Here is a 14,065-nt window from a genome sequence, read left to right as displayed (position 1 = left end):
TATATATATATATATATATATATATATATATATATCTATATCCCCTAATGTTAATTTTCACTTCACTTATTTAACTAGTGAAGAAAGAGAACTATACAATTCTGCATAACTGAGAAAAGGACCAGATTTGCTTTGGCTTCCCGCTGGCCAGAATGTATGTAACCAAATACCATACCTTTTTAGTACATGGCAAGCAGCTCAAAATAGTTTTATTTTTATTCCAAGACACAGAGTGCCTGATCCATCTTCAGACATAAGTCTCTTTGCATGCCGTATGTTGTGTGAGATTGCTCTGCACATTCTCCAGATTGGGAATTACACCAGTGAATGCAATTGCATGCAATTCATGGCCAGACGCAAATGTCATTTCCAACTGCCTACGACATCAAGGGTGGAACAGAAGCAGGAAGGGGCAGATGCAGATAGGCAATGTACATTAAGGGCATGCCGAGGTCGAGGACGATTCAATATCAAGGCTTCTCTTATGTACATGTTTTTTAGCTGTATTACATGTCAGTTGTACGTGCCTACTGATAGTGATGACTACACACATGCATACCAGAACATGTGTTTGCAAGTATGAGAAACAATAAAAATGCATTTTATGTACAGTGCAAATTCAGGATATCGTGATTTATGAATTTCATGTAAAATAAGAAAAAAAATATTTTTAGACATATCATTTTATTAATGACTATAGTTTAAAGATTTGTTAATTTATTTTTATAAAATAATTTTTTTGCATGCGTTCTGATGGGACTTTGTAATGTATAGCCAGAGCATACTTTACCCAGCTTCAAATTGAGATCTTGATATCCACTTGTATTTGAATACGGGCGTACATGTGTGCTTTATGTGCATTCTTTTATAAGCAAGATGTGTTCACATTACGTTTAAAGATGAATCAGGCCCAGAGGGTATATTGCAACCAAACATACATTGTTTTCATTGTCTAACTTGTACTATACAGATAAAGAGAAATTGTGAATTGGTACGATGGATTTACTGCAGATTTGTCCATTTGATCAATGCTATTAAATAACCACCATTGGCCTGATTTTTTAAAGTTACCTTGTAGGACACAACATACTGTTCAGTGCATTGTACTCCTGAGTCTTGCATCAAGGTCTGGCGATGGAAATGTACATTCTGAATCTGGATAAAGATAAAAACCTATCTGTTTTTGCTTGAACAAACACGGACGCATAAAATAAAAATACATGAAAATAAATAGCAGCTAGCATTAGATCACAAATAAAAATAATCTGACAATGGTGTGGTGCATGACTTGGTTCAGATCTCTCTGCACCCCCCACATTAAAATATGAAAAGTAAAATTTTTTTTTTTAAAAGATGCCCCCCTCAGACTTGTGCCCCAGCACTTTAATAATGTGCTGCCCACTCTGCATGACACTGATGTATTATATGTTAATGTCACACACTTATACAAAAATGTGACAGAGAATAAATATTGCCAACACACTAAACAAGACGCCAACCCCTCACATTTGTCGTTCCCCCTTTACACACACGCAGCCTATACTCTTACTCCCCACTGTAGATAGATATTTTGTTGCCGGACCTGTAAGTTCATCTGAGCTTGAGCAAAGTACATTCTTGTAAAAAGCAACTATTTGTACCTTTTTGGGGTTGCTGTTTTTCAATCGATTTCATTGGAAGATTCATGTAAAGAATGCTTTGTTTCCCCATTTTGTCTCAATTCTACTATATAATGCCCATAAAACAAATACATTTATGTCACTAAGCTATCAGATGAGCAACAGTTATTCCTGGTGAAAGTTATTCCTTAAACCAGCAGATCTCTTTAAAATACAATTTATAAGTTAGCTTAGGGCAGTAAAGGAATCCAATATCATAGTCATTCAAGGTGTGAAAAGTCAAAACTACATTTTGTTTACATTTTGGAATGGTATGTGGATTTATTTGGCTGATTAGGCCTGATACAATTACAAGCTATACATATATTCACAGGACTTGCACAGACATCCCACAGAATGAAGTTATAAGCAAATTATCTTTTTCTTTGCTGAAAACAAAGTATTCCAAAAATAAAAACTGCAGATGAAACAACCATAGAAATCTAAAATTCTAACAGATGTAATTAGTTGGCACCAGGGCATGGATAATTCAGAGTACCAGAGAAGAGGGCATTACTCTTGTGATCATCAAAGAAGGTACATAAAAAATAAAAGGTTGTTATAGTTCTACTTTAATTCAAGACACATCATGGGGGAATTCAAGTTCCACCCAGAGTATCGCCGCGCTAAACCTATTATCATTTTTACAGTAAATTTAACCCAGCTTTAAAAAAGCCAGCGTTGAAACTACCATAATAGCGGTATTTCAGAGCACTATTGCCGTAATATCGGTAATTGTGCTTAGGCCGTGTTACTTTTTACAGTAACGCGGCCAATTGAATTCCCCCCATCATGTTTGTTAAACTGATTGATGACTGCATAGGTTTATTTTAATTGAATAGAATTGGATGCAAAATATAGCTTGACATTAAAATTTTCAGGAATATTAAGAGCATAACAAATAACTATGAAATATATGTCTATATTCTAACATCTAACTCAGAAAAAGAAGCAACTTGATTTAAGGATAATAAACAGTTTTGTTTGCTTACAATGTATCCTCACCTATAGATATTGCAGACAGCTTTGTGCAGCAAAACAAAGCTCAGTTTTGTTGTAGCAGTTGTATTACATATATTGTTATATTCTATAAATTATGATATGTAATTGAATTGTACATTTTGCTATTATTTTAGATTGCCAGGTACTGCAAACAGGTGACCTGGTCATACACAATAATGAAATGGGTCAATGATTATCTTGTTTCTTTTGCGTGTCCTTTTTGTCCTAATTATAGTTTCATAAAATAGAAAATATGACAATAGAAATAACAAAATGCCTTCATAAATACTTTAAAGCTGCAATCACACATACTCATTTTTGTTCTTTAAACAAAAAGTTATGTAGCTGTTTAACATAAAGCCTGGGCATAAATGTATCAAGGTCCGATGCCCACACTATTTAGGGCAACCTGGCTGACTGAGACTTGTAGCTCCAGAAAACAAAATGGCGTCTGTTTGTTTTTTTTCAACATTATTCGGCGTTATTAACCCACACCCACCCTCCAGGCATGTAGGAAGAGCCCTAGTGCTATCAGCACTGGTCTGGGTGTCCCTAAGGTAGGGGGGCGCTCGTTTTTTTTCGGTGGACCCACTCCCTAGGGAATCCAGCCCAGCGCTGAACAGCCTGGGGTTGGTTAGTCATTATGGCGTGTCCCTCTGCTATAGTGCCACCAACCCTGGCTGCTTTGCCTAGTGCTGGTTCCGTGAAAATAGGGGGGACCCCACCCAAAATTTTTCCCTGATTTTCATGGAACCAGCAGTAGTCTGGCAGCACTAGGGTTAAGACTAAATAGAGGGGGTACCTCACGCTTTTTTTTTTTTTTTTTTACTTTTATTTGTCCTTTACTGTTTTGACAGCTGCCAGAGCTCAGGCAGTATGACAGGCAGTGTAACAGTGATGTGTTTACACAACACGCTGCTAGCAAGCAGCGTGTTGTATCTGGCGTGTTTTAAAGCAAACTCTCCTGAGTTTGCTTAATAGCAGCTTCATACATTTGAGACTTGTATAGCAACAGGGGCAAACAGTCGGGAATTTGATCTCTAGCAATTTTGCAAATAACGATTTTGACAGAAGCACAACTCTGGTGACTTTACATGAAATCTCAGCTTCATACATCTGCGAATTTCAACTCTCCCGAGAAAATCGCTGGATTTGCAAAATCGCACCTTGATACATTTAACCCCTGGTCTTTGTAGGATGTACACCTATAGCTCAGTCTTCCTTTTACAAAATGGGGGAGACTAATATGGCTGCTACTGCAAGGAACAGTCTCTCAGCTGGGATGTGTTTGCATTTCAGCACTACGCATGTTCTCCTCATGTTCTGTAATGTTCTCCTCATATGTCACCATATGCAGTAACATGACACTTATCAATCTGTAAATCAATAATAGCAGCTTAAAGAAAAAAGGTGAGGAGAATCAAAAAGCACCATGTATTTTGTAAAGGTAAAACACTCGCAATGTACTGTTCTCATGAGGATAATAAAGCTGGACAAATGTGTATGTGAGCCCCTTGTTAAATGTTGATGCTTGTTCCTGTACAATTCATAGGTAAAGAAAGCTCTTTGGTGATTAAAATGTATGTTGTGCTGCTTACACCTAATATATAGCCAGAATAAACAGCTTGTGAACTATCAGTACCAAAGGAAATTTGTTTGTTTGTCTTTAACCTATGAAAGTGCAGAGGTAAGCATAGGTTTGTATCTTGCAGATCCAGGTCCTTTAGACGCTCCACATACATACACAAGCATCCTTATAATTTTGTCTATTTTCTAATTTGATTTGCACACAGTTAGTCTCTTAGTTATTATTGCAACTCAGATAGTTTAATATTACAATTGTGAATTAATTTAAGTGCAAGGTCCCGAAGGAGAGGTGCAGGGAAAAATCAGTTATGTTTTACTTACCGGAATACGTGGCAGTGCGCGCAGACGCACATCGCTCATGGCTCCTATGGGTCCTCAGGCTGATTTTGATTTCCTACAGAATGTCTAACATCTGGAGCAGTGTTGTGATAACATGTTTATATAAATCCAGAAATGACAAATAGGTAGCACGAAAAGTTTAAAAGGCTGTTTAAATAATGTTTTCTTTCTTCATCTCTGTTTTGCTCCTTAGATATTGCATCTGGATCTGGCGAAGGCGGTATGTTGTATTTTTTATTTACAAAATATTTCTCTGTCATAATGCTAAAACAAAGTTGCAAAATGGAATTCCAGAGAATATGTAAACACACACTACCCCTTAGACATCACTACACCCAATTATAATACACACACTCCTTGCACAGATACACCTCCAAAATTGCCTAGCAGTCTCTCCATGCCACTCTACAGCTGATGTGCTAGCAACATCTGGCTTACACTAAACTACAACTCTTAACTGAACCCACAACCAAATTTTCATCACCTCCTTCAACCTCCAGTCACAGCTGACTCACTTCCTTCCAGCAACCCCAACACTCTCATCTATCCCTGCTCCCAAGCACACCTATCTCACCACCTTATAGTGCCCCCCATTAATATTTTACTCTGCCCCATGGGCTGTGCCAGAACCTCTACTCTCTACCAAGTATGATGTGTCTGGTCTCTGATCACCTCTTGTCGACTTAGGAATGCTAGTTAACATGAAGCTGAGTAGCAGTACACAGCAACAGGCAGCGGTTTCAAATACACATGATACAAACATACTATTAACTAGGGATGTGCACCGGCGACTTTTGAGGTCTCGTGTTTTGTGTTTTGGATCCGGATTTTCGTTATTTTTGAGGTTCGGATTTGTCTCGCAAAACACTTGACGAAAGGTCTCGGTTCGGATTTAAGGTTTTGGATTCGGATTTTTTTGCAAAAAAACATAAAAAGTTTAAAAATCAAGTTTTTGGGCTTATTTTCACTCCTAGGCTATTATTAACCTCAATAACATTCAATAACAAGCATTTCCACTAATTTACAGTGTATTCTGAACACCTCACAATATAGTTATTAGTCCAAAACGTTGCAACAAGGTATCTTTCTGGACTGCGTAGAGGAGTGGGTAACCACAATATATATTAAAAACCCTGAACTTTTATGATTCGCACCAATAAATGTACCTGGACTGCGTAGAGGAGTGGGTCACCACAATATATATTAAAAACCCTGAACTTTTATGAATCGCACCAATAAATGTACCTGGACTGCGTAGAGGAGTGGGTCACCACAATATATATTAAAAACCCTGAACTTTTATGAATCGCACCAATAAATGTACCTGGACTGCGTAGAGGAGTGGGTCACCACAATATATATTAAAAACCCTGAACTTTTATGATTCGCACCAATAAATGTACCTGGACTGCGTAGAGGAGTGGGTCACCACAATATCTTAAAAACCCAGAACTTTTATGAATCGCACCAATAAATGTACCTGGACTGCGTAGAGGAGTGGTTCACCACAATATATATTAAAAACCCTGAACTTTTATGATTCGCACCAATAAATGTACCTGGACTGCCTAGAGGAGTGGGTCACCACAATATATATTAAAAACCCTGAACTTTTATGATTCGCACCAATAAATGTACCTGGACTGCGTAGAGGAGTGGGTCACCACAATATCTTAAAAACCCAGAACTTTTATGAATCGCACCAATAAATGTACCTGGACTGCGTAGAGGAGTGGGTCACCACAATATATTAAAAACCCTGAACTTTTATGATTCGCACCAATAATTGTACCTGGACTGCGTAGAGGAGTGGGTCACCACAATATATATTAAAAACCCTGAACTTTTATGAATCGCACCAATAAATGTACCTGGACTGCGTAGAGGAGTGGGTCACCACAATATATATTAAAAACCCTGAACTTTTATGATTCGCACCAATAAATGTACCTGGACTGCGTAGAGGAGTGGGTCACCACAATATCTTAAAAACCCAGAACTTTTATGAATCGCACCAATAAATGTACCTGGACTGCGTAGAGGAGTGGGTCACCACAATATATATTAAAAACCCTGAACTTTTATGATTCGCACCAATAAATGTACCTGGACTGCGTAGAAGAGTGGGTCACCACAATATATATTAAAAACCCTGAACTTTTATGAATCGCACCAATAAATGTACCTGGACTGCGTAGAGGAGTGGGTCACCACAATATATATTAAAAACCCTGAACTTTTATGATTCGCACCAATAAATGTACCTGGACTGCGTAGAGGAGTGGGTCACCACAATATATATTAAAAACCCTGAACTTTTATGAATCGCACCAATAAATGTACCTGGACTGCGTAGAGGAGTGGGTCACCACAATATATATTAAAAACCCTGAACTTTTATGATTCGCACCAATAAATGTACCTGGACTGCGTAGAGGAGTGGGTCACCACAATATCTTAAAAACCCAGAACTTTTATGAATCGCACCAATAAATGTACCTGGACTGCGTAGAGGAGTGGGTCACCACAATATATTAAAAACCCTGAACTTTTATGATTCGCACCAATAATTGTACCTGGACTGCGTAGAGGAGTGGGTCACCACAATATATATTAAAAACCCTGAACTTTTATGAATCGCACCAATAAATGTACCTGGACTGCGTAGAGGAGTGGGTCACCACAATATATATTAAAAACCCTGAACTTTTATGATTCGCACCAATAAATGTACCTGGACTGCGTAGAGGAGTGGGTCACCACAATATCTTAAAAACCCAGAACTTTTATGAATCACACCAATAAATGTACCTGGACTGCGTAGAGGAGTGGGTCACCACAATATATTAAAAACCCTGAACTTTTATGATTCGCACCAATAATTGTACCTGGACTGCGTAGAGGAGTGGGTCACCACAATATATATTAAAAACCCTGAACTTTTATGAATCGCACCAATAAATGTACCTGGACTGCGTAGAGGAGTGGGTCACCACAATATATATTAAAAACCCTGAACTTTTATGATTCGCACCAATAAATGTACCTGGACTGCGTAGAGGAGTGGGTCACCACAATATCTTAAAAACCCAGAACTTTTATGAATCGCACCAATAAATGTACCTGGACTGCGTAGAGGAGTGGGTCACCACAATATATATTAAAAACCCTGAACTTTTATGAATCGCACCAATAAATGTACCTGGACTGCGTAGAGGAGTGGGTCACCACAATATCTTAAAAACCCTGAACTTTTATGAATCGCACCAATAAATGTACCTGGACTGCGTAGAGGAGTGGGCACTGGGCACCACAATAAAATATATAAAAAACCTTCAACAGATCTGCATTACACTACACATACGGCTGCTCCTCCATCCTCTCCATCATATACATGTTGGAGTTTTAGCGTGTGACAACCTCTTGTTTTTGATAATGTCAGTGCATTTTGAATATTTTTCAATTTGCCCCACACCACTGAATGTACTTTATCTATGATACGCATCTATCTATCTTGACTGCGTAGTGTGGTGGCCCCGGTACACAATTTGGTACCGAGGCCACAATATAATTAAAAAACCCTCCACGTGTCAGAATTCCACCAAACAAGTATCTGGACTGCATAGTGGGGTGGCCCCGGTACCCAATTTGATACCGGGGCCACAATACCTCCTCCAAACATGGTACAGACAATTCGTCATTGAGATCCCAGACAGACAGGGTCAAAGTGTTATTGTTTGACTTTGTAAACCCAAAAAACTGTCCCTGTTGCACATAGTCGTGCAATGAAGACTGACTTTTTCATTTAAAGGCACGATCTTTCAAGTGTAGTGTTTGTAAGTCTAAGTCATATTATACTTTTGGTAAAATTGGTTTATTTTGTTCCTCTTTATGGTAATTAGTAATAGAATTAAAGTATGAAATAGAATTAAAGTATGAAATAGAATTAAAGTATTAAATAGAATTAAAGTATGAAATAGAATTAAAGTATGAAATAGAGTGGTATATAGAGTTGTAGTGTGATATAGATAGAGTGGTCCACACAATATAATAATAATAAAACCCTCCACGTGTCAGAATTCCACCAAACAAGTATCTGGACTGCATAGTGGGGTGGCCCCGGTACCCAATTTGATACCGGGGCCACAATACCTCCTCCAAACATGGTACAGACAATTCGTCATTGAGATCCCAGACAGACAGGGTCAAAGTGTTATTGTTTGACTTTGTAAACCCAAAAAACTGTCCCTGTTGCACATAGTCGTGCAATGAAGACTGACTTTTTCATTTAAAGGCACGATCTTTCAAGTGTAGTGTTTGTAAGTCTAAGTCATATTATACTTTTGGTAAAATTGGTTTATTTTGTTCCTCTTTATGGTAATTAGTAATAGAATTAAAGTATGAAATAGACTTAAAGTATGAAATAGAATTAAAGTATTAAATAGAATTAAAGTATGAAATAGAATTAAAGTATGAAATAGAGTGGTATATAGAGTTGTAGTGTGGTATAGATAGAGTGGTCCACACAATATAATAATAATAAAACCCTCAACTGGTCTGAATTCCACCAAACAAGTATCTGGACTGCGTAGTGTGGTGGCCCCGGTACACAATTTGGTACCGAGGCCACAATATAATTAAAAAATTGGGCATCAACTGTCACCGTTGTTTAATATCTGATACACCTAAATATGGACTGCACAGTGGAGTGGCCCCGGTAGTAAATTTGGTGCCGGGGCCACAATACCTCCTCCAACTTCTAAGTGTAGTGTTTATAAAGACAGACAGCGTCGAAGTGTTATTAGTTGACTTTCTTAACCCTAAAATTGTCCCTGTTGCAAATATTCGTGCAATGGACAGTTACTTTTTTATTGAAAGACTCAAGCTTTCAAGTGTAGTGTTTATAAAATATAAACAACAATACAGTAGTTTTAGAGCACGTCAATACCTCTTGTTTTAAATTATGACACAGCATTTTACTTTTGGTTTAATTTCTTGTATTTTTTTAAATTTGGTTTTACTTTTTGAACATGGCAAACGACTGTTGATTGGTCATATAATGCAAAAAAAAAAGGTCCAAGATGGAATTGTCCTTGGGCCCTCACACCCACCCTTATGTTGTTGAAATAGGACATGCACACTTTAACAAACCAATCATTTCAGCGACAGGGCCTACCAAACAACTTTGGCTGAAATGATTGGTTTGTTTGGGCCCCCACACCAAAAAAGCTATTCATCTCTCCCTGTACAGACTAAACAGGCTCTACTGAGGCAAGATGTCGTCCTCATCCTCAACCTCTGATTCCTCTCCCCCTACAGTGTGTACTTCCTCCTCATCACACATTATCAATTCGTCCCCGCTGGACTCCACAACCACAGGTCCCTCTGTAGTATCTGGAGGGCAGTGCTGTACTTCATTGAGGAATTGATTATTCATTTTTATAAACATCATTTTTTCAACGTTGTGAGGAAGCAACCTCCTTCGCCGCTCACTGACCAGGTTCCCCGCTGCACTAAAAACTCTTTCCGAGTACACACTGGAGGGGGGACAACTCAGGTAAAATAGAGCCAGTTTGTACAGGGGCTTCCAAACTGCCTTTTTTTCCTGCCAGTAACAATATGGACTGTCTGACATGTCTACTTGGATGGTGTCAGCAAAGTAATCATCCACAATTTTTTCTATTGTGACAGCATCCAATGCAGCGAGAGTAGACATGTCTGCAATGGTTGGCAGGTCCTTCAGTCCGGACCAGATGTTATCAGCATCCCCGCCAGTGCCTCTTTTGGGAAAACTGAGCTTTTTCCTCGCAGCCATAGATGTGGAAGAAAATGAGGGTGGAGCTGTTGGCATGTCACGGTCCTCTTCAGAGGACAATCTCCTGACCAGCAGGTCTTTGCACCGCTGTAGACTTGTGTCCGCCGGAAACAGAGACACAACATACGCTTTAAACCGAGGATCGAGCACGGTGGCCAGAATGTATTCCTCTGACTTTAAAAGAGTGACCACCCTCGGATCCTGGCAAAGCGTACGAAGGGCTACATCCACAAGAGCTACATGCTTGGTGTAATCGCAATGGCTTACCAGCTCCTCCCTCACTTTCTCCAGCTGCTTCTGCAACAGCCTGATCAGGGGAATGACCTGACTCAAGCTGGCAGTGTCGGAACTGACTTCTCGTGTGGCAAGTTCAAATGGCTGCAGAACCTTGCACAACACGGAAATCAGTCTCCACTGCGCTTGACTGAGGCGCATCCCCACTCCTTTGCCTATGTCGTAGGTGGCTGTGTAGGCCTGAATGGCCTTTTGCTGCTCCTCCATCCTCTGCAGCATATAGAGGGTGGAGTTCCAGCGCGTCACAACCTCTTGTTTGAGGTGATGGCAGGGCAGGTTCATGCTTTTTTGATGTGCCTCTAGTCTGCGGTAGGCACTGGCTGAATGCCGAAAGTGTCCAGCAATTTTGCGCGCCACCGCAAGCATCTCCTGCACACCCCTGTCACTCTTGAGGTAATGCTGCACCACCAAATTAATGGTGTGGGCAAAACATGGGACGTGCTGGAAATTGCCCATATTTAATGCCCGCACAATGTTACTGGCATTGTCTGACACCACAAATCCCCATGAGAGTCTAAGTGGGGTAAGCCACTGGGAGATAATTTCCCTCATTTTCTCTAATATGTTGTCAGCGTTGTGCCTCTTATTAAAGCCTGTAATGCACAATGTTGCCTGCCTTTGCATGAGCAGCCATTTTGTAGATGCTGCTACTGATGCAGCTGTTGCTGTTGCTGCGGAAGGGGATGCATCTACCCAGTGGGCTGTCACAGTCATATAGTCCTTCGTTTGCCCAGAACCACTTGTCCACATGTCCGTGGTTAAGTGGACAGTGGGTACAACCGCATTTTTAAGAGCACTGAGGACACTTGATCGTACTTCTCTGTACATTTTTGGTATCGCCTGCCTAGTGAAGTGGAATCTCGAGGGGATTTGGTACCGGGGACACAATACCTCCATCAACCCTCTAAATCCCACTCCACTGATGGCGGACACCGGGCGCACGTCTAACACCAACATTGCAGTTACAGCCGCAGTTATACGCTTTGCAATAGGGTGACTACTATCGTATTTTGTGGTCATGGCAAACGACTGTTGGACGGTCAATTGTTTTGTGAAAGACTTAGCGGTCTTACGACTTCCCCTCTGGGAAGATGACCGACTAACAGCAGCAACAGCAGCAGTGGCAGTAGTAGGCGTACCGCTGCAGGATTCCTCGGATGAATCCCGTATTGAGGAGGACTCAGTCTGGCTGCTGACTTGGGCTGCAGGACTGAATCTGATGGAGATTGTGGAGGAAGTTGACGAGGAGGGTGTTGCTGGTGTGTATCCAACTGGACCACGGGATTTAGGTGTCCCTGTACCGATGAGGGTCCTAGCCCCAGTTCCTGAACTAACCACTGAACTATGAAGGTTATTCAGGTGACGTATAAGGGAGGATGTTCCTAGGTGGGCAAGATCCTTACCCCTGCTTATTTGAGCTTTACATAAGCTACATATGGCCATACATTGGTTGTCTGGATTTGGATAAAAATAACTCCAGACCGAAGAGGTGCATTTTTTGGTCTTCTGACCAGGCATGACGATGGGCTTTTTCATCCCATGGACATCAGCTGTTTCCCCCCCTGGTGCCTCATTTACAATAACCACATCACCATCCTCATCATCAAGTTCCTCCACAGCGCCAGCTACATCATCAATAGCCTCCTCCCGAGCCACCTCTTCCCGTACAGTGATGGGAAGGTCAGGCTTGACAACCACCAACATCCTTGGACTCGCCTTGTGGATTTGTGATAATTTCTCTTTACAAGGCAGAGTTGTTTGCTGTTTTGTTGCTGACAGCATAACTCTCTTCAATTTTTTGTAGGGGGGGGGAGGAGGAGGAGGGCTAAGATCAGTGGGTGAAGCTGAACCACTAGTCATGAACACGGGCCAGGGCCTAAGCCGTTCCTTGCCACTCCGTGTCGTAAATGGCATATTGGCAACTTTACGTTTCTCCTCAGATGATTTAAAGTTTCTCTTTTTGCTACTTTTTCTTAACTTGGGCTTTTTGGATTTTACATGCCCGGTACTACGAGATTGGGCATCGGGCTTGGAAGACGACGTTGATGGCATTTCATCGTCTATGTCATGACTAGTGGCAGCAGCTTCAGCATTAGGAGGAAGTGGGTCTTGATCTTTCCCTACTTTATCCTCCAAATTTTTGGTCTCCATTATATGTAGCACAAGATACTGCAGAATGTGTGAACTTGGTAATATTGCAGTACCAATGGACTTATACTGCTGGATTGGTTTTGCAAATTTGGTTATAATTATTATATATTTTTTTTTTTTTAATTTTTTATTTTTTTTTACTTTTTTTTTATTTTTAAAAAACTTGGGAATAGTGGGGAAATAACTATGCCCTTAGAAGCACAGAGCACAGGACACAGCACCACTGGACTGAACAGGACACGGCACAGGACCCAGCAGCACTACGGAACTCAGCAGGACAGAGCACAGGACACAGCACCACTGGACTGATACTGCAGAATGTGTGAACTTGGTAATATTGCAGTACCAATGGACTTATACTGCTGGATTGGTTTTGCAAATTTGGTTATAATTATTATATATTTTTTTTTTTTTTTTAAAATTTTTATTTTTTTTTACTTTTTTTTTATTTTTTAAAAACTTGGGAATAATGGGGAAATAACTATGCCCTTAGAAGCACAGAGCATAGGACACAGCACCACTGGACTGAACAGGACACGGCACAGGACCCAGCAGCACTACGGAACTCAGCAGGACAGAGCACAGGACACAGCACCACTGGACTGATACTGCAGAATGTGTAAACTTTGTAATATTGCAGTACCACTGGACTTTTACTGCTGAATGTGTGAACTTGGTAATATTGCAGTACCAATGGGCTTATACTGCAGGATTGGTTGTGCAAATTTTGTGGTAATTAAAAAAAATGAAAGTAGTTTTTGGTATTTTTTAAAAAAACTTTTTTTTATTTTTTTAAACACAGGGGAATATTGGGGAAATAACTATGCCCTTAGAAGCACAGAGCACAGGACACAGCACCACTGGACTGAACAGGACACAGCACAGGACCCAGCAGCACCACTGACCTCAGAAGGACAGAGCACAGCACACAGCACCACTGGACTGATACTGCAGAACACAGCACAGCACAGCACAGCACAGAACTAAACAGCACAGAACTAAACAGCACAGAGGACCACCTAACACATCCTCCCTCTACCCTGATCAATGCCCGAGTGAAGATGGCGGCGACTAGCGGGGAATTTATAGGATCCGAGTATCGCGAGATCCGACAACGGGATTATGAGTCAGAGCCTCAGTTTCACTTTTGAATTTGGCGCCAATACCCGGATCTGTCTCGGATCCGACTCGGATCCGCAACGTTCGGGTGGGCTCGGAT

The 14,065-nt window shown here is 40.6% G+C and overlaps 1 protein-coding gene across 1 annotated transcript in view; it reads left to right on the top strand.

The window, feature by feature from the left end:
• The window catches only part of TMEFF1 (transmembrane protein with EGF like and two follistatin like domains 1), a 210,724-nt gene that overhangs the window by 90,186 nt on the left and 106,473 nt on the right, over positions 1-14,065 (top strand). Inside the window, exon 4 of the mRNA XM_075212887.1 lies at positions 4,780-4,806. Within this exon, the coding sequence (XP_075068988.1) occupies positions 4,780-4,806 (27 nt within the window). The remainder of the gene's footprint in view (positions 1-4,779; positions 4,807-14,065) is intronic.

This window comes from Mixophyes fleayi, chromosome 5 (assembly GCF_038048845.1).
Source record: "Mixophyes fleayi isolate aMixFle1 chromosome 5, aMixFle1.hap1, whole genome shotgun sequence".
NCBI classification, from domain to species: domain Eukaryota; kingdom Metazoa; phylum Chordata; class Amphibia; order Anura; family Limnodynastidae; genus Mixophyes; species Mixophyes fleayi.
The sequence above is the reverse complement of the archived record's forward strand: the minus strand, read 5'-3'. Positions and strand labels throughout refer to the sequence as shown.